Raw genomic sequence first — 27813 nt, forward strand, 5'->3', positions numbered from 1 at the left:
CCCGGCCCCCCGAGCCTTCTCTCTAGTGCTTGCACTTGTCAGAGTTTCTCTGAAGGACGTCATTCTGAATACAGATGCAAAGCTTTATGCTCAAAGATGTTCACGCAATGCATTGATCACAAGAGTCACAGGACGGGAGCCCCCGCAGCAAAGGATGACCACCGACTGCACGTACGTACGGCCTGCGGACGCAGGGACAGCGCTGCCAGGGGCAGGCGAAAGCTCGACTTTAGAGTAAATTTCGAAATAAGCTTTTTACCTGGTCAGGTAAAAAGAGCGGCCGGAAGCAGCACCCGGGTAGGATGGAAGGAAGCCCCTGGTGAACCTTCAAGGAAACAAGAGGAGGTCAGTGCCCTGCCACGCGTCTTCTCCCCGACACACGTCTGTCATCACGGGGTGCTCGGCGGGTGCTGACATTGTTCGATGGGCTGGTGCCTCCCGGCGGGGGGCGGGCTGTCTGGGAGGACGCCCTTCGGGGAATTGGTCCAAGGAGACAGCCCTAGTCCTGGGCAAAGGGGCTTGTCCTGAGGAGCCACCCCCCCCAGAAGACAGGCCCCTTGCGGCCTGGCCTGGGGGTCTGTGACCCTCACGCTGTGGCGCTGGGGGGGTGGGCCCTCTGCAGAGGGGGCTCATCTCAGCCAGGACGCCCCTCTCCTGACCCTCCTTCGTCTCCCTTCTGCTCCTGGGCAGAGAGACTGAGAGAACCCACAGGCGGCCAGGTGGGGAGGGGGCACGGATGGCAGCCCCAGCCCTCACACTCAGCGAGGACCCCTGCTGGTGGCCTGCCTGTCCCTCTTACCTGCCCAACAAGGTGGTGTAAGCCCTCTGCCGGGGAAACAACAGTGGTGGCCTGGCAACCGTCTCTGGGCAACAGCCAGCCAGTGGCCCAGAGGCAAGCAGGTGGATGGGGAGGGGCAGGAGGTCAGGCTCCGTGGGGAGCTAGTCAGGGGGCCCTTGGTGGGAGGTGGGGGGGTGGGCCTGTGGCTGGAGCAGGGGCGTTATGCGCACAGTCCCCATGTGGGCCTTGCATCGTCCACATGATCACCCCCGAGCCTTCTGAAGACCCCCAAATCCATGCCCAGACCCCAGGGCCTGACCTTCTAAGGGTTTTTGTGTTCCCTATGCTTTGCATGCTCTATCTCACCTCCCCTTACCGCAGCCACGTGGCCTTGCCACCCTCCAGAGTCTTGTGTGGGCCTCAAGGGTGTGTCTCTGCTTAGGGTGCCTTCACCTGCTTCTTGTAGGACTAGATGGTGTCCCCCCAAATGTGTCCATGTCCCGAGCCCCAGAACCTGCAGATGTGACCTTACTTGGAAAAGGGGTATTTGCAGATGTGATTAAGGGTCTGGAGATGAGATCCTCCTGGATTATCTGGTGGCCCTAAATCCAATGGCCAGCGTCCTCCCGAGAGGGAGGCAACGAGCGGAGACCCAGGAGAAGTCACGTGAAGATGGGGGACAGAGGCTGGAGTGGTGTGGCCACGAGCCCAGAGATGCCTGGAGCCACCAGAGGCCGGAAGAGGCAGGAAGGACCCTCCCCTGGAGACTCTGGAGGGAGTGCGCCCCGCCCCCCACCTTGCTTTCTGACTTCTGGCCTCCTGAACGGGGAGAGAAGGCACTTCCGTTGCTTCAAGCCCTGCAGTTCGCATGCATTTGTTATGACGGCCCCAGGAGGCTAATGCAGGGAACTTAAATTCATGATGCCTGTAGATGGTACTGCTTTAGAGAATCACAGACAAGTGTTCTATGGAACAGGGAAGATCTAGCCTTGACCAAGTAACTTCTTTGTCCCCAAAGAAGAGGGACATCCTCCCCTGTCCCCACTCCAGACTTCTGCACAGAAGAACAGACTGGGAAGGCCAGGAGACTCTTGCTCCATAGCCTGCAGCTGTGTGCCCATAGGCAGTCACTTAACNGGCATTTGTTATGACGGCCCCAGGAGGCTGACATACCCCTTAAACCGCTCCTTACTTTTGAGTGTCCTGTGGGTGACCCCGCTGTGCAGAGGCCTCCCTGACCCCACACAGAGGCTGAGGGCCAGCCCACCACCCTGGGTCCCTGTGTGTTCCGGGGAGGTGGCCCCTTGCCTGCACTGACACAAGAGCTCAAACTCCAAAACCTTGCCTAATAACCCGACAAACTGGATGGTGTGGGTGCCGCCCCAGCCTTTCCCACGATGGTAATGGCCTGGGGCCGAACGCGTCACTGTGCATCATTAACCTGCCATCACCGTGGGGGCAGGTGGGCAGCTGGGGGCCTCTGAGCTGGGGGGCGTGCTGGTGGTCCAGGGAACGTGGGGAAAAGCCCAGCGGTGGGTGGGGAGTTGGTGCCTCTGCTGGGGCGAGGAAGGCCTCCTGTCGGACTCCATGCAGCCTCTGGCCTCTGGTACCCCTGGTACTTCTGCTTGGCCCCTGAAGGTGTCCGCATGGTCCTTACTTGGCCATCTGCTCCCAGCGGACTTCCTGGGCCGCTCTTACCCTCCCCCACCCCCAGCCACCGCCTTCTGGATTGCTCTGGCTTCTTCGACACTGACAGCCCTTGTAGTTGACGTGTCCTGCTCCCCAGCCTCACTGCGCCTGCTGGAGCACCTGCTGCCCCCTCTCAGGGACACCCCCCTCCCCGGCGTCTAGAGCTGTGAAAGTTGGCCAAGGTGCTCAGGAAGTGGAGCTGGTGGAAAGGCGGCAGCCCTCCCCCAGGGCCCCCAGAGGTCCCCTCTTCCCTGACTCGGGCTGTAGAGCACCTGGGCCGGGCGCAGACCCTAGGACCTACTTGGAATTCTCAGGGGAAAGAAGGGGCTTTGGGGGGCAGCCGTGAGACTGAAGGTGGGGTCAGCATCCAGAAGTTTGGTTTCGGGGATAGCTCTAGACAGAGGATGTCTCCATGAGCCTCAGTGGGTAGAGCAGAGGGGAGCAGGGACGGGCTGCGGGCGGGGGGTGCTGAGACCAGCTGAAGATTAAGGGCTGCCTGCCCTTCAACCCCAGGATGATGGTGTGGCACCTGCGGGCCACTCCCTGACTGACTGCCCAAGCCTCAGGGATGGGCCTGTGGGGACCTGGTGGGGTCCTGAGCTGAGGCCCAGGAAGGGAAGCAAAGGTGACCGGTACCCCTCCCCTGAGCTGCTTGCTCTAGGCTGAGGGCAGGGTCTCCACTCCAGCCCCCTCCAGGGTCCTGGTGCTGCCCGGGGTGGGGGACAGAGTGGCCCAGGGAGGTGGCCGAGTGCTCTTCCCTGCCCTGGGTTGGAGGTTTGGGGGTCTGGGGCTACTTCAGTCTTGTCCTCCTCAGGACCCCCTGCCTGGTACAGGTGAGGTGAGAGCGCTCTAGGTGGGGCTCCAGGGGGCTAGCTGGCTGCGGCCCCTGGGGGTTCCTCTGGCCCCACAGCGGAGCCAACAGCATATGACACCCGCCTGCTCGCAGACTGGCCCTACCCACCCACACACCTGAGATGAACAGATGAACCAGCCGCCTCCACACCTCTCACCCTTTATTTCACAGACAATCCATTATGGCTGTGTATCCATTTTGACCCGCTGAGGGGTCAAAGGGCTCCCCCACTCTGGGGTCTGGAGGCGGGGAAAGTCCCGCGCGGCCCATGCCCTGTGGGGACACCCGGGTCCCGGGCCCGGGCAGGTGTGCGCTGCCTGACTCAGGGCCACCAACGGTCCCGTAAAGGACCACGGCCCCGCCCTCCACCCAGCGTCCCTCCGGGGCCCCTCCTCCAGCGGCGGTCAGGCCATGGATGGACGGCATTACCAGACAGTATTAGACAATGGAACCCAGATCTAACCGTGTCTGGTAAGACGCCCATCGGCAGGCTGTGGTGCAGGCAGCCTCCAGTCAGCGGCAAGGCCTTCCAGGACGGGAGTGCTCCGCCCATCCCGCAGCGCCCTGAGGAGGCAGTGAGACCCCTGACCATCCTGGGTCTGCAGAGTGGCTCCCAGAAGTCCCTGTGACCCGAGGTCTGGCTGGAGCCTCCCAGGACCCGCCTCGTCCCGGGGCTGCTCTGAGGAGGGCTTTCCTGTGGCCCTGAACCGCGGCAACCCTAGCACGCAGCCCCCAGGTGTGTGTGCTTGTGGGTGTATCTACGGAGCCGGCGACCTGGTTTCCCTGCACTTGAACCTGAGTATGCTCACTGTGGCACCCTCGCCAGTTTCCTGAATGGCTCTTGGTTGGTTAATGAATAACAGTGAGGCCAGGGGCAGACCCCTCTTCCCTCCCAAGAGGCCGGCTGGGACCCGGTGCGGGGTAGGGTTCCTGGGGCCTGGAGGGGCCGCCCCTGTGCAAGTCAGCTGGGCAGGTCTGGGGGCTGGCATCCTGGCTTCAGATCAAAAAGATAAAACAAAGGGCCATCCTGGCCTCGCCGATTTCGGACAATGTTCTCATTCTTGACCATGACACTGTGGAGGCTGGTGGGGGGAGGGGGAGACTCTGTTCTCGTTGGGAAACAGCACAGAATGTCTACTGCCTTCTGGCTGTGGGTTTGGGCCAGGCCACCTGGACACACCGCTGTCCTTCCTGCATCCCTGGTTGACCAAGAGAGTGAGTTCCCCTTCGCAGAGTAAGAGTCCTGGTGTGAGAGAGGGCCCGCCCATGGCTGGCCTCGCTTGACTGGGGCCTCTAAGGGCAGGGCCAGCTCCCAGAGGACCAGCCAGGGTGCCCGAGGACAGCCACAGTGGACGTCTGACCCGGTGTGGAGGACAGGAGGGGCAGAGAAGGGGCTGGGCTGCCTGCTGCCAGCTCTGTACCAGCCGGGAAATGCATTTCCTCAGGTGGCTGCTGACCTGGGCCCAGTCTCCACTTCTGCTGAGAGCCCTCAGAGTTCAACCGAAGCAAACACATTGGAGCAAAGCAGGCAGGGCTGGGTGTGCGGGCCAGGACCCCAGGACGAGGGCAATGTCCAGAACATGACTGGTGGCCCTTTTCCAGTCCTGATGTTCCAATCCTAATGGTCTCTCCTGGGGGTCAGAGCACCCTGAGAACTCAGCTTGGGAGGGACCCAGGGGTCCCCAGGCTGGGCTTAGTGGCACAGCAGAGGGGTACCCACCTGCAGGTGGAGGCTGCCCTCATGGGCCGGGCCGCAGAGCTGAGACGGGCTGTCTGCCCAGCCCCAAGCCAGCCCTGGGCCTTGGCCCATCGTTGGAGTCCAGGAGCTCAGGACGGGGTGCGTCCTCGGGCCGTTTCCCGGCAGGCAGGCGGTGGGTCACCTTTGAACATCGTTACCAGACAGTGTTAGAGTCAAACCAAGAAATCCAGCACTGTCCGGTAAGATGCCCACAGAGGCCCAGGTGAGACTCGGCCCGAGGACAGGGACAGACACCTGGTGCCCACCTGTGTGCAGGCAGGGTCCAGGCGGAAAGGGGTGTGGATCCCCTGGGACGGGGGGAGACACCCGAGCGTTCCTCCCTGCTTTCTCCGGAGCAAGACCTGGGGCTAAAGACCCAGGACCAAGGCTGGAGACATTGTCGGTCTGCAAGGTGGCCCGCCTGCCCCGGAGCCGTCTCCTGGCCGTCCAGGGGTCACCCCGAGGCCCAGGCTGGGCCTTTGCCCTCCAGAGCCCTTTGTTGCGGCCCACTCAGCCCACACCTGCCGGGGGGCGGGTGGGGCGGCACCTGCTGGGATGTTGTGGGCAGGGCCCGATACCTGAGTGTCCTAATCCGGGACCGCTGTCTGGGGGCGGCGGTGCTCAGTGCAGCTGCAGGGCACCTTTCACCCTGGGGGGCCAAGAAGGGGCACTCAGACATGCCTGGGCCCTGGGGAGGGGTCACCTTTCTGCCCCACAGCCCTACCTGGCAGGAGGGGATGGAGGAACTCTGGCTGGGTGGGCTGACTCAGGGTATCTGTGGGAGAGCTGGGGCCTGTGTGGGGAAAGGGAGGGACCTGGGGTCGGGCTGGGGGAGGGCGGCCCCATCGCTGCGTGCAGGGCCCCGCCGTCATCATTACCAGGCAGTATTAGAGACCTGACACCATCCAATGCTGCCCAGTAAGATGGCGATGGCCGCCCCCAACTGGGTCTGGGGGCCGCCCCACTGGGGGGGTGGTCAGCAGCCTGAGGTAGAACCACGTCCATCCTCTTAGGACATGGAGGTGGGGAGGGGAGCTGGAGGGGTGGGGGCTCAGGAGCGGCCCTGGACGTCCCGAGGCCACAGCGCCGGGCTGACCCAGGGGAGCCTGGGGAGGCTGGGCTGCAGCACCGGGAAACCCCTGAGGGCCAGGACCACAGGGTGACCTGCTGCCCGGCTCGGCGGGGCCATCGGCTCTGGACACGGCCCCAAGGAGGGCCAGGGTGTCCTGCCTGCGGGAGGCAAGGACAGAGGGGTCCTGAGGAAAGGGCTGGACATCAGGCCCTGCCCCCTCGGGGTCCAGGTGAAGGTGAGTGTGTCTAGAACCAGAAGGGCTGCTGAGGCTGGACAATGAGCCTCTGTCTCCCAGACGCCGCCCCAATGTCTGTCTCCAGCCCGGCCCCCTGGTGCCCTTTGTCAAGGGCGTGGAAGGGTGTTGGGACAAGGACGGGGTGGGCCATGGCTCTTGAGGCAGGACAGCACTGGGGGCCCTCTCAGCCCCGCCCCAGCAAGTGGGACGGGGATTCCCCAAGGCCCAGGCGCTCCACCTCGCTCACCGGCCAGGTCAGGGCTGGGTCTGTCTGCCCACCGCACTGCTCCGTGGCGCTGGGCTTCTGGCTGCGGCTGGCTGTGGGGTCCGAGGATGAGACAGCGTTGGGCCCGGAGGAGAGAGCAAGGGGTACCCGCCCAGCCTGTGCCTGAGCACAGAACGCAGGAGGAGCCCCCCACCCCCACCCCGTGCCAGCGCAGGCCCAGCCAGTCCTCGGAGTTCAGAGTGGGGTCAAGGAACTGGACCACTCTGTGCCCACACCTGGGGCCCTGCCTGGATCGGAGAGGACCCTGGCCCCTGCCCTGGGGAGACTGAGGGGTCCGCTCCTCCCTCTCGCCCCTCCTCTGTCACAGGTGACACCTGGACCTGGAGAGCGGGCCAGAGCAGCTCCTCAAGTTTTCCAGCACCTTCCGCCCACAGAGGCTGTAGAGAGGGGGTGTGGGCCCCCTGCTGACTCCCCCCAGGCCACTCAGCTGACCACAACAAAGACTGCGTCCACCTGTCTGACCAAGGCCAGGTTCACCTGCTTCTCCAGCTTTGTTCTCAGGAACAGCCAGCATTTCTCAGAGGACCTGACGGTGGTAACACAGGCCCAGCGTTGGGGGGACTGGTGAGAAGCCTGTCCTCCGCGGGGGAAGGAGGCCTCACAGGAGCCTGGACCCTCCAGGTGACTATGTCCAGGCCCAGAGGGTGGAGTCCGCAGTCAACCTCTTGCCCTGTACCCCCATCACCCCCTCCCCTCTTCTGGGATCCACACCTCACCTTTCCAGGTCTGTCCCACGGACCCGGTAAAATCAGTGTGCCTTAGGGATGCAATTCCACCTCTTTCTGAGCTACGTGAGACCGTCTCAACTTTGCTTTCAGAGCTGAGTTAAATTTCAGCTCTGCTCTCAGCTGCCAGGCCACAGGGGGAAGGCGGTGGGGGCTGGGGGCCCAGTGTCCCTCCCTTGTAGCCAGACCGCTGTGCACAGACTGGCCTCCCACTGTGTGGCCTCTGGAGCTAGAGGCTGGGGTGTCCCTAGTGTCCTTGGCCGCTCAGAGCCAGCCTGACTCGGGGAGCACCCGAGGCCCTGGAGACCCCACGGGCCCCGAGCTGTCCTGGCCGCAAGCCAGGCTCACCAGCCCTTACACAGTCACCTAGAAGGTGAAGAGGTACGCAGACAGACGCACAGACAGAGCTGGGGCAGGTGGGTGGGCAGCAGAATGCCCCCTCCTACGTTCCAGGACAGAATCCCACACTCTTCCTGAACTCAGAACCTGTAAATCCACAAGGAGAGACCAGTGCCTGGCCTTGGCCTCTGAGTGCAGCTCAGCATGAGGTCCAGATCCCCAATGACCCTGCACCTGGGGCAGGGAGGAGTGGCAGCCCCGATGGGCATATATGAAAAGTGAAAATAAACCTTGTTTCAGAGCGACTACATGGTGCTTTCTCAGCCCCTTGTCGGCAGGGGGTGAAGCCGGCCTTGTGTTCCCAGATGTGGGGTCTGGTTAATCATCACCGTTCTGAGCAGGCTCAGCTTGGGAAAATCAAGGAAATGAATCAAGAGGCCCCGGGCAGCACCCTCCAGGCTCCTCTTTGCAGAGCGGGTACCCCACCTGCCCAGCCCTCGGTGGGTCCCACCTATGCAGGCGTGGGGTGGGGTGAGGTGGGGAACGCGATCCCAGCGTGAAAAACTAACTTGCCGGTTAACCTGCCTGACGGGCCTTAATCAACATTGAGGGCCGCACGGAGAACAAAGCGCTGAAACCCAACCTCTGTGTGCCGCGCTGGATGGGCCAGCGGGGCCCAGAGGCCGCTGGGGGGGCGGTGGGGGTGGGGGCGCCCCAGCCCGGGCCTGTCCACACGNCCATGCTGCCCCAACCAGAGAACAAACCAGACCCCCAGGAGGGGGTGATTCCTGGGCCGCTGCCCTCTCAGATTCACCGAAAACATTCTTACCTACCGGTTTTGCAGACGAAGTATTTGCAAATTACCAAAATGTTGGAAAATTAACAGTGGACTGTGTCCCTGTTTTACATTTGCTTTGCACTTTTATAAATGAAATGTTCTGCACTAATTTTGGCTAATTCGCCATGCTGCCAATTGCCCTGGCTCGTAAGCCTTTCATCTGGGCTACTAGAAAAAAGCAAAAAACCGCCCCATTTTTCCAGATGCTCAGGCTAATAAGGCCTAAAATGCCCCCACTGGATTAATCAGCACGTTGTATACCTGTGCCCTCAGAGTTTTGTTCTCCAGAACAATGGAGTCTATATGAAGCCTCAGAGGAAGTTAGCTTTACATCACATCAATGTTATCACCTCCTAAACTTTAAGACTGTCTAAAAAGCCAACGATCTGGACTGTAAAAGCTGCTCTCAGGTAGCCACGCGGCAAGTTCAAAGCTGGGTGTGCACGGCCGAGGCAGCGAGGGCCATACTTTGCCAGAATGAAGTGTTCGTGTGCTGTGATCGTTGCTGCGCTGCTATTTTGCACTTAGGTAAGAACCTTGAGAAACGCTTTGGACCTGACCCTGAGTAATGGTGTCAGGAGGGGTCCGGCCGACACCTTCTCCAAGGTGCTTCCGGCTTTGCTGGCGCCTCAGACACAGGCGGGTGGGAAAGGGCCTGAATCCAGGCCAGGCTGGCCCTGGCCCCAAGTTCCGACCCTCACCAGTGTGGCCTCTGGCAAAGCCAAGCCCTTCCCGTCAAGAGCAAACTCCAGAAGCCCACCGCCAGAGCTGTGGGTGCCCTTGGGCCCAGGCCCCCAAGTGCCTCTTCCCCACACCCCGCTCTGGGGGAGTAAGGTACCTCAGGAACTGTCACATCAGTGGCCGATTTGCCAGGTTTCCAGAAGCTCCTGTCACCAGGTGGAAGGCAGGAACCCTTTACCGTTGGTGACCCTGAGCTGCCCCCCACCCCCCCCGGAGGGCTAGAAGACACCCACTGCCCAGGGCTCATGCCTGCCAGACCCCAGCAGCCCTGGCCAGCCCAAGATGGCTCTGGATCCAACACTCGGCGTGCTCGGCCCGAGGGCCCACCTCCCCAGAGAGGAAGGACCACCCTTCCCCGTGTCTGAGCCCATCGGCCACCAGGGCTCTGTCCTCTCCGGGTCAGCCACTCAAGGGCCTCTCCCCACGGGGCGGCCTCGGCAGACTCCTCCGCCTCCACCTCTAGCGCTTACCTGCCCCGACAGGTTCTGCGCCTGGAGGAGGAGGGTGGGAGGCCGCTCCCGACCCCAGCCTGGCGGCCAGACCAGCACGTCCGGCACTGTCCCTGCACCCAGGACCCCCCTCTAGGCCTCAGGACAGCCATCAGAGAAGCCTTGGCACCAGTCACCGCAAATACCTCTGAGCCCGTGGCGAGCGGCCTGGGTGCCCAGCCTGACCCCAACCAGGATCCAACCTTGGAGCAGCTTGGGAGGCCAGCTGCCCGCCTCCTGGAAAAAACCAGCTTCCTGCCTCCCGCAGCTGAGGCTCCTCACAAAGGAAAAACTCAAATTCACACGTGTGCAGGTGGACAGCGGGCCTGGTCTTTCGTGAAAGTTTGAGAGCGACGGGGAACAATGGAAGCTGTGGCCGGGTCCTTCTGCAGCTGTGAAGGGCAGGGCAGGGAAGAGACGGTGGCCCCGGGCTCGCCTTACATGTAGGGCCTCACCCCGCCCCATGCAGGTGCCTGCTCCCTGCCGACCAATCTCTGCTCCTGGCCGCCAACAGGTGTGTCCCCCGGGCTCCCATAGGCCAGGAGGGAGGCAGCGACGTGACGCAGGCGCAGGGCGGGCGGCCGGCCCCGCACACATTCCTGCCCCCACCTCGCCCAGCCCGCCTGCCCGCCTGCCTGGGCCCAGCTTGAACAAAAACCAGGGAGCAGAGCCGTGGGGGCTGCAGTGAAGTGTGCAGGCCAGCTGCTGGGAGGCCCGGGAGGCAGCTACTGTCCTGGCCCCTGGGCACCGCCTNTGAGGTCACACCCTGCAGCCTCTGCTCTGCCCCAGGGGTGGCCCTGGCAACGGCTGTGGCTTCCATGAACAGAGGGCTGAGCCTGGACCTGCCCCTCAGCTCTGGGCCCCCAGCCCTGAGCTGTGGCAGCAATGGACGGGTCCCATCTGCCTGAATCTCTCAGAATCCCTCCCTTGGGTGCCCCCAGCAACACCCCTAGGACAGAAGGCCACGGAACAGGACAGGTGTTGGTTACATAGACTCACATGCTGGGGGAGTGAGGCTGTCGGGAAGAGGAGCCCTCCTGGAGGGTGGGGGGCTGGTCTGGGGGCTGAGGCCGTGGCCATCCCTGCTCACCCCCATTTTGGAAGCCCTAGGCTAAGGGATGTAGGACTGCACATTGGGGTTTGGGAGGGTCTGGGGGCCACGGCCGCAGGGTGGGGAGGGTCAGGGCCCTGGCCCCCGTTTGGGGAAGTGGGCCAAGGGCACCCCCACAGAAAGTCCCGCAAGGAAACGCAGCCCCACCTGTAATTAGCCCCACCAGCGGAGATCCCAAAGGGCCCGACTGTTTTCCATCGCAAACTCTGGTAGCTCCGCCTCAAGCTCCCAATCACAAAGGGCCTGTCCCCAGGGCTGCCTGCTCTCCGGCTCGCTCCAGCCCAGGAGCTGGGCTTTGTGGGGCCTCGTCTTTCTGAACTCGATCTGGGCTTTAGACCCAAAGGCTGTCCCGGGGGTGGACATGGCCAGGAGGGTGGCTGCTGCAGACGGCTCCAGGGGGTGCTGGCCACCCTCCATGATGGCCTCCTGGCCCCACACGCAGGGGATCCCAGTGGAGCAACCTGAAGTCCCTTGGGGTGGGATTCTGAGTCCACAGTCCACCCCAGTCCACTCCCCAGCCAAGCTCAGCCTGGCCTCCTGCCCCAAAAGAGCTGTGCTGGGGGTGGGGGCACCTTAACCAGGAGGGCTCACCTCGGATGGGGCAGCCAGGGGTTGGTCTGGTGCCCCTGGCCCCCAGCGGGGCATCTGGAAGCTAGTCCTGGGGGCATCAGTGACCTCTGACCCTCTGACCTCCAGCCCCTAGGGCAGTGCTGACTAGGTGACCCACCAGGCACTCCCCTCTTTCAGGACTGGCAAGAGCCCCACCCACCCAATGCCCACTCAGGGGGTCTGTTCCTGGGTGGGGCCGGGGTCAGGATGCACCTGCCAGTGGCATCCATGTTTTGGGGGAGACTGAGGCGTTTGCTGTTGGACGGGAGGGGGGTCTGCTGGCTGCTGACCCCCTTCTCAGGCTCACACCCTGCCTTCCGTCCACTGCCCTGTCTGCTTGGTTGCGGGACAGCTTAGTGCTGCCGTGCTCAGAGCCACCTGGCTCTGCCCGGAGATGTGGGGTCGCGGCTCACGGTGTGTCATTGCCAGACTTCGGGAGCTCCCAGGAGGACAGGGGTGGCTGGAGAAGGCCGCAGCCAGTGTTCGCGGAGCCCAGGCACTGGGATGTGTTGAGGACCAGGTGAGGCCCCACTCAGGTTTGGTGTCTGGGACCGCAGGGAAGGAGCCCCACTAGGGCCAGGGAGGGGACAGTCCCCTGAAGAGCGTTGCAGGGAGGAGGGCACCTAGAGGGAGGCAGAAGGGAACCCCTGCCGAGCGGCAGGCCCAGGTGGTGGCTGTCTTTTGCCTTTGTGGCTACTGAAGCGGCCCCTGGCCTGGCCTGACTACCTGGCCCTAATGCTGGCCGGGCGAGGACGACACTGTCCTTTCCCATTGATTCCAGGGCTCCACCCTCGGAAACACCTGGATCACAGTGAACTCTGACTCGTGATCAAAGACCACACAGTTCTCTGTAGAGGCTGAATGAAGTGGCTGTCCTGGGAGGGCGCTGTGCTGGCCCCGGGCAGGAGCCCTCTTCCGCCCCGGGCAAGGGCGCAGTAAGCTCTCTGTCCTGCAAGAGGCAGCCCCCTCCGGCCAAAGCTGTGTCTCGGAGGAGTGCTCCTAGCCCAGGAGCGGGAAGGCCGAGCAGCAGCTGGGCTCCGTCTGAGTGGAGGCCCAGCCCTAACCCCAGCGCAGGTCGGGGCGGGGGGGGCTGAGGCGCTGTGCCGCACAGCCAGGCGGCTCCCGGCCAGTGAAACCTACACTGACTGTCTCCACTGGCTGTCGCTTTGAAGAGGAAGGTTCTGGTCTGGCTGAGCACCTGTTCTCTGACCCGGCCGTGATACTCACCATTCTCCTTGCCCTGTTCTGCTTGAGTCCCAAGGGGAGTAAAAATGACCCAAGTCACACCGTGGAACCTGCACCGTCTGCCACCCTGTGCTGGTACGGGGCCCCAGGAGGGCCTGGCGCACGGGCCGGGCCCTGCGACTCTCAGGCGCTTCTGAACTGTGCTGAGGGCCGGCTTCAAGACCCTGAGCCTGGGGCGGTCACTCCTGGCCAGGCAGCCAGCGCGGCCACCAGTTCGTGGCGGCCCCAGGACAGCAGCTCCTGCCCAGGGCAGGCCTGGGGCCTTTGCCCACACAGGCCTCTCTGGGGGCAGCACACCCCCACCCGTCAAGGGCATGTGGGGGGGGGGCCGGACCTGGAGCCTCTGGCGTCCTCCATGGGAGAGGCGCCAGCCAGGTGCCTGGGGCCACCCCGCACGGCACATCAGGCCCGGCCTGGAGGGCGGCAGCTGCACTCTGTGCCAGGATCACGGAGAACCAGACAAAGGTTCTGGCCCAGCCCACCTGCTGGGTGCGGGCGTTGCCATGGCAGCGGGAACGGGGTGGGACAGGAGACACAGGCTCTCTAGGGACAGGGAGGCCTGACCTGGGAGAGTGATGAAGGCCACCCTCATGCTGGGGACACAGTCTGGTGGTGGCAGAGCTGGCCTGAGGGGGCCCCGCCTCCAGCCCCCCAGCCCCGGTGCCCACGGCCTGCCTGGGCGGGGCAGCGGGACAAAGGGCCATTGTGCTGTGGCTCCCGGCTACTTCCTGCCTGGCCGCCAGCCACAGATGGCCTCAGGGTCTCTGCACCCGCCAGGGCCCCACTTTGGCCTGGAAACTGGGCTGATGGGGACTCCGACCTCCGCGCCAGGGGATTGCCAGCCCACTGGGGCTGCGCTGGGGCGGAGGGAGGGCCCTGGAGCCTCCAGAGCCTTGGATCAGGGGGCCGGGGGACTCTCCCAGCACGTGGCCAGCTCTGGGTTCTGAGAGGACCCAAGCTCAGAGACGCTTGTGCAGGTCCCCGCACTGCTCCTCTGCACAGGCTGGTGTCCGGCAGCTCCAGGCTCCTCTGACTCACCTTCTGGCCAGCGCAGAGCAACACCTGGGACATGTGCTCCACTTGGGCAGCTGTCCCTGGGGTCAGGGCCCCTCACGGGAGGCGAGGGGGCAAGCGGTACCAGTCACCTCTCTCTCTCTCTCTCTCTCTCTCTCGGGGGTGTGGATCTGGATGGGCCCCCCCCGGGCACTGCCCTAGAAACTGGAAAGAAGGCCAAGTCACAGACTCAGCAGAGCCAGATCCTTGTGTTTGGGGCTCAGACTTGGAGGTGCTGCCCAGGACAAGGGCCCCCCACAGGGCACCGGCTCTGCCTTCTCAGGGTCCCCCAGTGGTGTCTTTCCCAGCAACACCCCCTTCCCACTCTGAGCTCACTGACCCCGCCCACCCCACCCCGGCAGGGAGGCTGAGCAGAAGCACTGTGCTCCGGAGAGGGTGGGGCCGCAGCACCCGGACTCCAGACCTGCCCAGCAGCCTGGCTTCCTGCCCCTGGCCCTGGGGCGCTATCCTGCTGTGCTGACGGAGAAGCACAGCCTGGTGCAAGCAGGTGGGCCTGCTGAAATTAGATGCTGCACCGAGGAGGTCCTTCTTCACCCACCTTCTGATTTCCACCCCTTCAAGCCCTGCCTCTGCTCACCTGAGACAAGGACCCAGGGACCTGCTTGCTACTCCAGGCTCCGAGCACAAGGGCGACGGCCAGAAAACCCCTCTCTTACCCCGAGGCACCGCTCCAGCCCTGCCTAGCTCAGCGGGAAGCCTGGTCATCCCTTGAGGCCTCAGACCTGCCCACACATCGGGCTAAGGTTAGCTCCGCACTGGGGACCTCTCTCCAAATCTCCTGGATATGTCCTGGCCACCCCTTCCCCCACTCTCCTGCCCCAGACAGTGATCTCAGGCCCCAGTGTCCAGGCAGGGCCTGGCAGTGACACCCTCGGCACCCCCAGGCCCTCCGAACTCTGATGCGTGCTCCTGTAGTCCGACTCAGTCCTGACCTTGACCCCTGCTGCCTGAGGCCCTGAAGCACCCGTGTTGTCCCTGAACCCATCTTCCCAAGGGCCACACTTGGTCATGGCACCCAGACAACACCAGGCCAGAAGTCTGGAAACCTGTGACACTGTTCTTACACACAGCCTTCTGCTTGGTAACTATTTTTCCTGATTCTTGTTGTCCATTTCCTCCTTCTTAAGTACTCATCAAGAACCTGTCCCAGTCTTCCACAGCCACGGGCACTGAGGTCCCTAGGGGCCTTAGGGTGTCAAGTCCATTGCTCAGCCCTCAGACCTGCTTGACTTGGCCTGTTGGCAACTGGTCACTCTGTTTTCTCGGCATCTCTGCTCTACTGGGTCACCAGAGCCCAGGGCGTTCTGAGTCTCCCCATCTCTGGGAGGCGGTGGGTCAGGGTGCTAGTGCCATGGGAGGGGGGCGGGTGCAGGTAGAGACCAGGGGCCCGAGGACAGGGTCCTGGGCACCCCAACACCTGGAAGTTGGGGAGGACTCAGGACACTCTTCCCCAGTGTCCTGTGGTTTCAGCTCACACCGCTAGTTCCGATTAGGCAGGGGAACTGGAGTGGGAATTTTCCGAGTGGAGATTCCACACTGGCCGTTGGAAGTCAGCAGAGAACCCAGGCAGGAGATACACCTGGTGTCTCCTGCTGATGGTGGGAATGGAGGCCACAGTCAGGGTCCACCGTGCTTGGAGGAGTCCCAGGATTCCTGGTTGCAAAGTGGGCGGTGGACCCACAGGGGAGACAGAGGAGTGAGAGGGAGAGAGAGCCCCGTGAAGGAGAATGTGGCCAGTGCTGGGCTGTCTCTCAGCAACAGTGGGAGGCCGAGGCTCTCAGGCCAAACCTCCTCACGGAAAACAACCAAAACACTAAGCTATCTTAAAAAGCTTTGGTGAACCATGGAACTGGTAAGGGCATGTCAGGCTACTACTCTGGAAAATCGTGGCCTTGAGAGGCAAACGCACAGAAAGGCCACTGTCCTGTGAGGTCAGATGAGAGTTATTGTACTAACAGCCTTGACAAGCTGGGGGACAGAAATGAAAGCTCAGGGTCCCCACTACGTGAAGGTATGGGTCTAACAGGACACCCTCCCCACAGGGAGCTGGGAGCCCCAAGGTTTCCACTGAAAATGAAGTGTAAGTGCAGCTTACTTCAAGCTGCATGGATCTTTCTCAAGTCAAAGTGGTCCCGAGCTAGGCAGGACCCTGGTGGTTGGCAGAAGGAAAACAAATCGAGAAGGTGCTTTCATCCCAGGCATCAAATGGTTCCTACAAATAACTTTTCAAGTACAATGACTGGCATACAGTCAAAGATAACCAGCCATGCTAGAGTATAAGACACCGTCAGCAAGACCCAGCAGAAACAACAGAGATAAGAAAGACTTGCAAAGACCTCAGATTTGGGAATTATCAGATACAGGCTGGAAAAAAATTATTATGAAGAAGAAGAAAAAGATAACAAGTTTAATATCTGCAAGCAGCTGGAACTTATAATAATTATATAGCAGATTAAAAAAACCAAATGAACCCTTAGGAATGAAAACATGTAGCAGCCACAGTTTAAAACTCTATGGACATGGGGCGCCTGGGTGGCTTAGTCGTTTAAGCGTCCGACTTTCGCTCAGGTCATGATCTCGTGGTTCGTGGGTTCGAGCCCCGCGTCGGGCTCTGTGCTGACTGCCAGCTCAGAGCCTGGAGCCTGTTTCAGAGTCTGTGACTCCCTCTCTCTCTCTGACCCTCCCCTGCTCACGCTGTCTGTCTGTCTCTCTCTCCTAGAAATAAAATTAAAAAAAAAAAAACCCAACAACCTCTATGGACAGGCTTAGCATCAGGTTAAAAGGAGCTGAAAAGAAGGGACACCTGGATGGCTCAGTTGTTGGAGGCTCTTGATCTTGGGGTCAGAGTTGAAGGCCCACACTGGGTGTATAGATTACTTAAAAATAAAATCTTAAAAAATTTTTAATGTTTATTTTTGAGAGAAAGAGAGAGAGAGCGAGAGAGAGAGAGAGAGAACAAGAACAGGGGAGGGGCAGAGAGAGAGGGAGACACAGAATCTGAAACAGGCTCCAGGCTCTGAGCTGTCAGCACAGAGCCCAACGTTCGAGGGGCTCGAACTCCTGAACAGTGGGATCATGATGTGAGCCGAAGTCAGATGCCTAACCGACTGAGCCACCCAGGCGCCCCATCTTTTAAAGATCTTTTTTAAAAAAGTAGCTGAAAAGAAAATTGGGGAATGGAAGATAGGTAAGAAGAAATGTCCAGTATGGAGACTAGCAATGGAAAAAAAAGACAAGAAAACTACAGAAGGAGGGTAAGATATATAGGTAATAGGTATATATAAAACATGCAGAATTCAAAGAGGAGATAGAAGACATTAATGTTTGAAAGGATAGTGTCTGAAAATTTTCCAGAACTGTTGAGAGACATCAAAATACGGATTCAGGAAGCCCAGTGAACCTCCAGTAGGATAAATAAACAGAACCCATGCCTTGCCATCCGAGTGAACCCTCCCGAAAACTAAGGACAAAACATTAAAAGCAGCCAGGGTAAAACAATACCGGGCAACAGAGGGGGTGGCTGCCCCTGTGGGGACAGCACTGATGGAAACATGACAGTGGAAGAAGAACCCAAAGTAACAACCAACCAGAAAGCCTTTCCTCAGAACAGAGACGGGACACAGCAAAACAGACAGAAGCCAGAAGAACTGGGAAAACTTGCCACCGACAGCGTCTGTAAAAGATCCGCGAGCGCACGTATCAGCAGGAGAGCGATTCCAGGGAGAAGGTTTGAGGTGTTAAACGTGGGTCCATCTAAATTTTCACGTTACACAACAATGATAATAACAGCGAGCATTCGAACTCAAAGAATATCGGAATTAAAACACGAGACAATAAAAAGCTCCCGTGGGTGGCGGAACTGTAGCTGAGTGACCGGGGCCGACATCGCGGTGATGAGTCTCCCTGACGCGACGTGGAGAGCAGGGCACCTCCGTGGGCCTCCCCCAAACCCGCCCCGGTCTAACCGCGAGAAACACATCAGGGCGGGTTCCACAAAACACATCGCCGGCCCCTCCCAGAAGCGCCAAGGTCAACAAAAACAAGGGAGAAACTGTCACAACCCAGAGGGACCTACAGAAGTGTGACAACTAAACGTCATGTAAGATCCTGAACGGGATCTTGGGACAGAAGGTTGATATTTTGGGAAAACTGAGGAAATCTGAATAAAGTGTGGACTTTGGATAATAGTGATGTATCAACAGTGATAATATTGGTTCGCTGGGACCGATGGATGGTTCATACTGGTGTAAAATGCTCACAGTGTGGGGAATGGGGTGTAGGAACTTGGCACTATCTTTGTGACTTCTCTGTATATCTGAAAATATTGGAAATAAGAAGTTTATTTAAATACATTCTGAAGAGTCCTGCCAGTGACCTTGGCAGACGTCCCTTCTGTGGCCTGGAACCGAAGCAGGTTGCTATGAGTGAGGTGTCAGGGGAAGCTGAGGAGACTGAGATGGGGACAGGAATGGGTGCCAAAAATGAGCCCTGGGCCCTAAGGCGAGACAGTACTCAGAATGGAGCTGGGGGCCTCTGGGTCTGAGGCCCCCTCTAAATCTCAGCTGGGGCCGTGAGGGAGGGCTGCTGTCAAGGTCCCTCCATCCCTCACCTGCCTGTGGTCAGGCTGGGTTTGGCGTGTGGAGCTCGGGGGACCCTGAGCCTCTGGTCTACTTTGACCTGAATGTTCCTGGGACTCTGGCCTGACACTCAGCGCTTTCACGGTGACCCCCACATGTGGTCTGTTGGGACCATCACTGGGCAGCCCTGATACCTGGAGTCTGCACAGGCCCATGTCGGGAAGGGCTGCTGGGTGCGGCCCCTGAGAGATTGAGGGGGCCCAGGAGAGGCCAAGGGCAGCTGTGTGAGAGGCAACCCCAGGAGCAGAGCCCAGAGGGACAGACCCGGGGAACCAGGTGGCCATTCGGCATCTAACCAGTGAGTCTTCTCTGCCTTCCTGTCCATGGGAATGTCCAGAGGTCGGCATCAGAAAGCAGACTCTGATGGGGCACACAGGCGGGTCCTCGAGCACATCCTGAGCTGAGGGGTTCTGGACAACGGTACCTCCAGACCAAACCCCTGGGACCGAGCCACGGACCCTTCCAAGGATGTGCCAGGAATCTTGGAGCTGTGGGCCCTAAGTGCCCCCCAGTCGCCATTCCGGGGGCTCAGTGGGTTCACAGGTAGCACCTGCCAGAAACAGAACTTCCGGAATGGAGCCGGGCGGGGAAGTCGGGGCAGCTGAAGCAGCCGTGGAAACGAAGATGCAGACCCAGCATGTGCTCAGCCCTCCCCACCTCCCTGGCCTCCTCTTTCCCTCCCTTCCAACCTCCAGAGGGCGCTCTGGAGACCCAGGGCCTGAGTGGGGCAGGTGCTCCCCGCCAGCTGCCGGCCCCCACGGAGCCCTGGAGTCCGAGTACCCAGCACTCCCAGAGGCCTTGAGCAAAGGCTGGCCTGTGGTCTGAGCAGCTGGTGGGCGGCCCTTTTGTCCTTCAGAAGGAACAGGAACTGACCACCGGCCTGGGGCCTTGGTGTAGCAAGGAGGGTCTGCACCCTGTCTCCCTCATAGCCCCTCAGCCCAGGACCCCTCAAAGCCCCTCTGCTGGAGAAGGCTGCGGAGAGGCGATGGGGGGGGGGCCGGCTCAGCCCTGCCACACTCTGACCTCAGCCAACCCACCCCTTGCCCTGCTGACCCCTGGCCTCCCTCTCTGTTGGCCCTTGTTTCCAATGCCCACTGGTTTGGCCAGTCAGGCCAAGGCTCCGTCAGGGACGGCCTCCCAGCCCCCACCTCCGGCGAGGTCACCAAAGCCGTAGTTCCTGGTCATAACTGGCAGGTGGCCAGGGCAGACTCCTGGCCTCCCCGTTGTCTTTGAGGGAGACGACAGGGGCCAGACGTGTGAGGCCCCGGATAGGACAGGGCGCCCAGCGTCCACGCGGAGCAAATGCTGCTGAGTGACTGAAAGGCAAGGCTGGGCCCTGTCCTCCCCTGTGGGCTGTGTGGGGACATCACATCTGCACAGCTGGGTGGGCCACCCGCTTGCTCTTGACCCTGCCCCCCACCAGCTGCAAGGAACCACCTACCCAGCAGGAGATCAGCCTCCACCCGGGGGTCTCGAAGTGGTGAGGGGCTCCAGGACCCCAGCCCATGCTCAGCAGGCCCCAGGCATGGAGAGCCCCAAACAGAGCCAGCCTGAGGGGCTGGTGGACCCTAGGTGAGGCTTCCTTCCTTCTACCTTTTCTGGCCCTGGCAGCAAAGGTGAAGCCAGAGCTTGTGGGCAGGTGGGGATGCTCAGGGGGGACCCTGCATCCTGGCTCCTTCTGTGTCCATGGGCCCACAGTGCTGGCGGAGCAGGGCCCCGGGGGTGGGGGCCCTCTTCCTGAGGCGTCACTCCCTGCCTGCCCTGCGGGGACCGGGCAGCCCAGACTCTTGCAGGTGCTCCGGACTCCACCTGCTGGGAATCTGAGCCCTGCCTGCCCTCTCCTGCCCTGCGGGGCCGACGCCAAGTCGGCCTCGGTTCTGGTGCTTAGGTGGGGCCGGGCCCCGTGGTTCAGTGGCCTCTCAGGAAGAAACAGGGAGCCTGGGGGCCCCGGGGAACTTTTCCCAGATGTGCAACACGGCCCAGGCATCTGTGTTGGCTGCACAAACAGGGTGTGGCCAGAGGCCCGAGGTCACACACTTGCCCAGGGAGACAGGTGGCTTGGCACCGCCCACCCCAGCCTTGGCCAAAGCTGGAGGGTTATGAATGTCATGTTGCCCTGAGAGCCCACAGTCCGCAGGCGTCGGCCCCACCCTGGGCACTCAGGAAAGGAGTCCTAGTATAAAGGGGCTCCTGTCTTCCAGATGCAAGGAGAGCCTTAGACTTGGGAACGAAGCGGGATAGGGAGCCCCAGGACCCCGCCGCCACCCCCTGGCTCTGCGGAACTCTCTGGAAAAGGGCCTGTAGCTCTTGCACCAGAGCAGACCCACTGAGGCCCTCGTTTCCCCACCACACAGCTGGGTCTAGAGCAGCAGCGAAGAGCCTCCGGTGTACACTTGGCACCCTGGGGTGGGGGTCTCAGACCAGATCCGCAGGCCTCTGCCTCATTCAGGGGGAGCACCAGGTGCCCTCCTAACCCTCACAGCCCCGAGACCACTACAGCCCCCAAACCAACCTCTTGCAAACTCGGGATTCCCAGGTCCTTCCTGGCCTCACCCCCATGTGGTACTGGGCCCCCCAAGCTCCCAAAGCCCCCCCTTGCTGGTGCTCCCCTCCCGTCATCACCTCCTCACGCATCACCTGCACCTCTGGATGCCTTTACTCCCTGCTCTTTGATGCCACTGGTCCTAACTGTTCAATGGTGTCAGTAACTGCAGCCCCGAACCCCAGTTCCCAGCCCCTCTCCACCACAGGCTTCCAGAATCTCCCAGAACAGGGCTCCTCCCTCACTCCCCAAGACCCCCTTCTTGCCAGAGGCCGACTGAAGCCTGGGGAGGGCCCAGCCATGTTTGGGACCTTATTTTGTTTTATCTTAAGTCTTTCCTTTGTGGCATTTTTTCCCTTTTTATTTTAAAATAATTTCAAACTCGCAGGAAAGCTGCAGGTACAATACTGTCTCAGTCCTCCTGGGTGGCCGTGACGCGTCGCCACAAACCGGGCGGCTTAGACAACGGACATGTGTTTCCCACAGTTCCCGGGCCTGTGAGGTCTAAGATCCAGGTGCCAGGAGATGTGGTGTCTGGCGAGGCCCCTTCTTGGCTCACAGATGGCACCTTGTCGTGCTGGTGTGTGCAAGCAGAAAGGGAAGAGCTCTCTGTCCCTCTGTTTCAAAGGACACTCTTCCCACCATCGTCATGACCTCATCTAACCTGATTTCCTCCCAAACGCCCCCCTCCCAATACCAACACACTGAGGCGTTAGGGCTTCGACGTGCAGATTTGGGTGCTCTTCTAGGACATTTGAGGGTGAGTTGCTGGCTGGATGCCCCTCACCCCTGACCTACAAAGACACCCCCACCCCCGCCAAAGCGCCACACAGCCACGGACCCCGGGAATTCTCGCCACTTGCCCCTACGCCCTCCCGCTGGCCTCAGGCCCTGTTGATGTCCCAGTGCTGTCCTCCCAAAGGGTCTGACCCAGGACCTTACATTGCACTGAGCTGTGGTGCCCCCTAGTCTCAGTAAGTCCGGAACACTCCTTGGCCCTTCCCTGACGCCTGGACCCCTTTGAAGGCTGCAGGCCCGTCCTTCCGCATGGAGTGCCTCCGTGCAGGGGTCTGACAGGCGGTGTGCCTCTGGCGCAGTCACAGCAGAGGCTGTGGCTTTGCTCACTGGTGGTCGTGACTGGCAATTTTCTCCTTCATGGCTCTTCTGAAGGAAAGGTGGTCCCCCTGCCCTCCCCCCACACCTCGCTAATACCCTCTGTCATATCACCTGGGTCTGTTCCGGCCGGTGGGACTGCCAGCCTGGCTCCCTCCCTTCCACACTTTGAGCATCAGCCCTAACACATGTCTTTCCCGGTAGCTGGGCGCCTTCCACTGGAGAGTGAGCCCTGATGGCTGTGGGTCTCCTCCCGCCTCCCCCTGCCCACTTCCGGCACTTGGTTCTCAGCCACTGCCCTCCACCTCCTGCCCTTGACCTTCTGACACCATTGGTCAGCCGCCCCACCTGGCAGCATTTCTTTCATTGGTTTCCAGGGACCCCCCCCCTCTCCTGTCCTCGGTCATTTCTCCTTACCTTTAATCTGGCCAGGCCCCAGTCTGTCCATGTCTCTGTCTCCCTCCCCCACACCCTCTCTGCTCCCCAGACTGAACAGCCTNAGCCCTTAGGAGAGCTGGCTGGACCTTTTCAGGGCACCCAGACCTGGGAGTCCTTCTGGCCTGTGTCACTGCCTGCTCTGACCACCACGGTCTCTCCTGGGTCAGTGCTGTGATCTTGACTGGCCCCTGCAACTGCCCTCAAAAGCTGTAGGCTCAGCTTCCCTGCAGCACAGAGACAGTGTGGAGACACATCGTCCCCTGCTCCCTGGCACGCCCCCTCCCCCGGCTCAGAATCCATCACAGCCGGGCCCACATCACCACCCCATTCCCCTGCCACCTTCCCGGCCTCTTCCTGGGGATTTCTCGTGGCCCCTCACCCTCTGGCTTCTTTGGTCACGTATTTCCTCTCAGTGAGGCCCAGACACCTGCTAACTCCAAGCAGGGCCCACACTCTACCCAGCACTTATTTGCCAACCACGTGCACAGTCTGATGCAGGTCTCACTACCAGGCTGGGGCTTTGTTCAGGGCGGACCAGGGGACCAGGTGACACACACAGATGGCAGAACGGATGAGTGAATGCCGCTGGGGTGTCTGCTCTGTCCAGGTCTCCAGGTGCACTGCAGGGGCGCTCACCTCTGGGCAGGGGGCATGCCAGCACTCTGGGGTCGGAGGACAAGGGTAAGGTCCTGGGTGCAGGACCCAACAGCATCGGTTTTTGTGCCCCTCCCAGGCTGGCACCAGGCACCATTGAAGTCACTGTGAGCTTCCCCACATGGTGGCAAAATGACAGCAAAATGTCCAAGGTCAACTTGTAACCAGGGCTGGCTTTATTGAACAGTGGCCCTGGAGCTGACCCTGGTGCTGACCCCCTTCCTCTCCTGTGGGCAGAGGCTGCCTGGCTCTGGCCTTCGCAGGAGGAGCTGGAGCAGGAAGCCAAGCCCGCTTTGAGGCTCGGCCCAGGACCACAGGCACAAGTCTGTCACACCTTGGAAGGTGCCAGATGCAAGGGGTGACCTTGTGTCCTGGGGAACCCGATTTGGGGAGACGCCACCCTGACTCCTGGGGCCCCACCCTGCCCCCAGGGGCCACAGGATTGCAGAAGCATTTGTGTGGGGTCCAGATTTGAATTCCAAATCGAGCAGCTGCAGCTGGCATTAGCATCTAATTTGAGTGAAAATGGTCACATCCAAGGGAGAGGGTAGGGCGCCAGAGCCCACCCCACAGCTGGGCTAAAGTGATGGTGAGGGGCCTTTGCAGGGTGGGGGAAACTTGCCCACCAGCCTCCAGACAGTGCTTGGGGGGGGGGGGCTCCCAGGGGATGTCCCGCCTCTCTCTCACCCTCAGTGCTCCGAGTGGGGCCCTGGGCTCGCCAGGCCCTGCCAGGATGAATGTCTGTGGCCTCTATGTCCCCAGGCCACCCCCCCCCCCTTCCTGGTCTGGCTCAGCTGCAGTGCTTGTGCTGCTTTGTGGACTCTTCTCCGACCCCCGACCTGCCTTTGCCAGCCTTGGTCACGGTCATGCGTGAGGAGAGCCCGCTGTCTGCAGCCACAGCCCCGCTCGGCCTCCTCGAGCCTCAGCGGTGGTACGGGAGCAGCGACAGCCCCAGCGCGGTGCCTGGCGGGGGAGCCGGTGCTGCCTGCTGCTGCCTCTCCGGGCCACTCCCACCCGAGGTCCTCAGTGGTTCGGGGGGCTGCGGGAGACAGCGAGACCCCACGTGGCCGCCCTGCCCACTGACCGCTCTCTCTGGCTCTACCCGACCCCGCCTCCCGGCCTTGTCCCCCCTCTAGCCGTAGCCTTCCTGGGGGCTTCCCTGGCTGGAGACACGCTGCTCCTCTTCTGGAATGCTCGCCTTCTGTCTTACGGCTTAGCCTCTGAAACTTAGGGCACCTCACCCCCCAGCAGGCTGTGGGCCCCATGAACCCCCAGGTGTCCCCAGTGTTGACAAGAAGTGAAGGCTCAGGAAATCCTGATCAGAGGAAGGAGGGGGAGAAGGTCAGGTGGGGTCGGTGTGAAGGTCATGCAAGGTCAAGTGGGGTCAGCAAGAAAGTCAGGTGGGGTGAGGAGAGGTCATCTGACCGCAAAGAGGTCAGATGAGGTGAGAAGGTCAGGAGAGGGTCAGCCATGAGGCCAGGTGAGGTCAACGAGGAGGTCACCCCAGGTTGTGCCATCCTTTCCTTGGGGTCCCACCTGGGGAGGCCCCATGCTGCTCCTGGGTGGCCTCCTGGTTGTTTCTGTCTTGTTCCCGTGGGGGCCTGTCCTGTGGGGCTTCTTCTCAAGGTCCAGCTGGGGAGGAACTGGGAGCACAGGCCTTGTCCTGTGTCCCAGGTTAGATTCTAATACGACTCCAGGGTGCAGGGAGCTAAGGGGCTTGTCTAGGGGTGTGGGGTGACCTCTAAGAAGGAAACTAGGGGTGCTGTGGGTGAGGCCACTCTAACTTTCTGGGGGCCCAAGCCAGGGGGAAGGTCCTGGAGCCACAGCCAAGTCTTCCCTGGAGATGCTCATCTGCAGACAAGCAGAAATAGGGACGTCGTGTCCCCAGGTTTTCTGCTTCAAGGTGGCCAGAAGGTTCTGTGGGCTTTGGGGAGAGGTACCTGGGAGGTACCTCTCAGAGGGTGATGGGGAGCAAGAAGGCAGAAGGCCCCTTCTGCTCCCATGGAGGGTGGGCAAGGGGCCGGGAAAGGCCATGGCATTTGGCTCCTACTACGGGATTCCTCTGAGAGGGCTTCGGGGAGTCAGTGGCCTGTTTGGGAAACTGTTCTGGAACCAGTCTCTGGTTTGGCCTTGTCCCCGATCAAGTCTGAGCCGACTGCCTTACAGACCGTGGAGAAAGAACCATCCAGAAACCTCATATTTATCAGCTAAGGCGGCATCAGGGGACAGGTGGTGGTTGTGGCAATCCCGAAGGGGACAGAGCCCGACTCGCACAGCCAGGCGCCCTCACCACTGTGAAGCGAGGGTGCGGGGACCCTGGGCCTTCAGGGCGGGGCTCGCCCTGTGCCTAAGGTGCTACCGGAGCCCCCAAGGGGCCCCTTGTCTGATGCAACCCCAGCACCAGGAAAGGCAGGCGTCAGCTGGGCTGTTGCCACGGCAGGGAGGGAGCTCTGCACTCCTGCACCACGGGGCCCCCCGCCCCCTCCCTGCGCCCCCGGGGCGGGGCCCGTCCTTGGCTCCCACTGGCAGAGGCCTGAGCTCACCCGGGGGCCCTGGTGTGGTGATTTCCTTCTGCACCTCCAGGTCCTTGGGGCCCCGCGAGCTGCCTGGGCCGTGGACCAGCTGCCCTCCCCGGCCCCCCTCCAACAGAGAGAGCAAGCTAACAAGGCCATTGGGCCCGGCCATCCCCCTCCACCTGGGTAATTGGTCTCCAAAGGCAGGAAAGTGTCATGGAGATGCCTGAGGCTGCCATCAGGGATGGGGCTCAGGAAAATTACCACCCTCTTTTTCCACTCGTTGGAGTCTAATTGTGCTCTGGGGCCGCCCACCCGGCACCAGGCAGATTTGTTTTTCAGACACACACAGGGGGGAAGACTGGCTTCCCTGTTTCCAGGGGTGCAGACGCCTTCCTGAGCCGAGCCTTCAGGGCTCCCTCAGACAGAAACTGTGGGGGGCAGCCGCCTCAGGGGTGAACGGGCCCAGTGGCCCCGAGCAACACCTGGACCCTGTTCTGATGGGATTTGGTTTGAGGGGGGACGTGTTTATCAAGAGACTATTTTTCAATTGAGGTGAAATTCACATAGCATGAAACCAACCATTTTACAGGGAACAACTCAGTGGCGTTTAGTGCTTTCACAGTGTTGTGCCACCGCCAACGCATCTAGTTCCAGAACAGTTTACCCCCGTGAAGAAAAACCCGCGAGGGAGCCCCCCGGCCAGGAGCCGCCGGTGTGCCTCTGTCCCCGCGCACTCGCTGGTCTGGACACTTCCCGTCAGCGCCCCCACAAGGGCACTGGCCCTGCAGCATGCCTGTGCTGCCCAGCGGCTCCAGCAGGAGACCCCTCCCTCCTGCCCCCCCTGCGGGTCAGGCAACGGGAGACGTGGACCCACCCGAAGACTCTTTGTCCGCAGTCTGAGCCCTGACACCGGTGGGCAGCAGGGGGGGAAGCCGGCAGGGCTGTGCCGGGGGCAGCGCGCCCTGAGCGGGAGGGGTCTGCAGGGTGGACGGGCCGGCTACCGGGGTGGGAGGCACAGCACAAGCCAGCTGGTGGCCTTGGGGCAGGGCCGGCGGGGCTGGGAGGACGCAGCTTTGGGTGGCACGACGGCCAGCCGGACCCACTGGGGAGTCCGTGGCCCGAGGACCAGCTCCCAGGAGATTCTCGGGTGGAGACCATTTGTGAAGAGAATCTATGCCCTTGGGCAGCTCGCTGGGCAAGTGAGAGAGGCGGTTGGGGGAGGGGGGTCTGTGAGCTACTGTAACAAGGCGCTGAGGGCTCACCCCCGATGAGAAGGGTAGGGCTTCGCCGAGCCTTCTGCTGTGCTGACGCTTTGCTTAGGACGGGGCGGGGGCTCAGTTGGTTCAGTGTCCGACTTCGGCTCAGGACGTGACCTCACGGTTCGTGGGTTCGAGCCCCGCGTCGGGCTCTGCGCTGACAGCCCGGAGCTGCTTCAGGTTCTGTGTCTCCCTCGCTCTCTGCCCCTCCCCCACTCATGCCTGTGTCTCTCTCTCTCTCTCTCTCTCTCAAAAATAAATAAACATTAAAAAAATAAAATAATAAATAAACAAATATTTAAAAAACACAAAAAAGACCTGTTGGTGGGACTTCTGCTGGCACAGGGCTTGAGGGGCTAGATCTGGCCCGGGTTTTCCAAGGCACTGGGTTACTCTATCCCAGGATTCTGGGCCCAGTGTCTGGGTGTAGTAGCCGGGAAAGAAGGGCCCTGGGGACCAGCCTGGGCCTGCCTGTCAGTGGGAGGAAGAGGAGGCCCACCTGGCCGCTGGTGCATGGGTGCGGGAAGCCGGGGAGCCCCAACAGCATCAGAGAAAAGCATGAGGCGGGGTGATGGGGGGCAGACCAGTGGGAGAAGGTCACTGTGACCTTGGCTGCAGTGGGAAGGAGCCAGGCTGTGGGTTCTAGAGGTGCTGAGCGGGGAGGGAGTGAGGTTTCGGGTTTGCAGAGAAACAGGCTGGAAGTAGAGACATCACTGTGGCCAAGCAGGGTCTTGTTTAAAGTATATTTATTTTGAGAGAGAGACAGAGAGCATCGGGGAGGGACAGAGAGAGACCATCCCAAGCAGGCTCCTTGAGTCAGCACAGAGCCCGACGCG

At 61.2% G+C, this 27813-nt stretch overlaps 1 protein-coding gene and 1 long non-coding RNA gene across 3 annotated transcripts in view; one reads left to right on the top strand and one right to left on the bottom strand.

Annotated features, from left to right (window-relative positions):
- Nucleotides 1-12822, bottom strand: part of TTLL10 (tubulin tyrosine ligase like 10) — a 30858-nt gene extending 18036 nt beyond the window's left edge. The window contains exons 1-2 of one of the 2 annotated variants that reach the window (XM_077763946.1): nucleotides 12730-12822; nucleotides 260-325 (exon numbers count right to left, since the gene is read on the bottom strand). In XM_077763946.1, the coding sequence (XP_077620072.1) occupies nucleotides 260-325; nucleotides 12730-12732 (69 nt within the window). In that variant the 5' untranslated portion in view covers nucleotides 12733-12822. The remainder of the gene's footprint in view (nucleotides 1-259; nucleotides 326-12729) is intronic. The other variant, XM_077763948.1, reaches the window with a different exon arrangement.
- On the top strand, nucleotides 78-8020 carry LOC144231454 (uncharacterized). The gene is made up of 3 exons (XR_013335086.1): nucleotides 78-171; nucleotides 268-345; nucleotides 6959-8020. It is a non-coding gene; the product is annotated as an uncharacterized LOC144231454 (long non-coding RNA).
- Nucleotides 12823-27813: the final 14991 nt, after the last annotated feature.

Source organism: Crocuta crocuta, unplaced genomic scaffold, assembly GCF_008692635.1.
Source record: "Crocuta crocuta isolate KB4526 unplaced genomic scaffold, BGI_CrCroc_1.0 scaffold13, whole genome shotgun sequence".
Taxonomy (NCBI): Eukaryota; Metazoa; Chordata; class Mammalia; order Carnivora; family Hyaenidae; genus Crocuta; species Crocuta crocuta.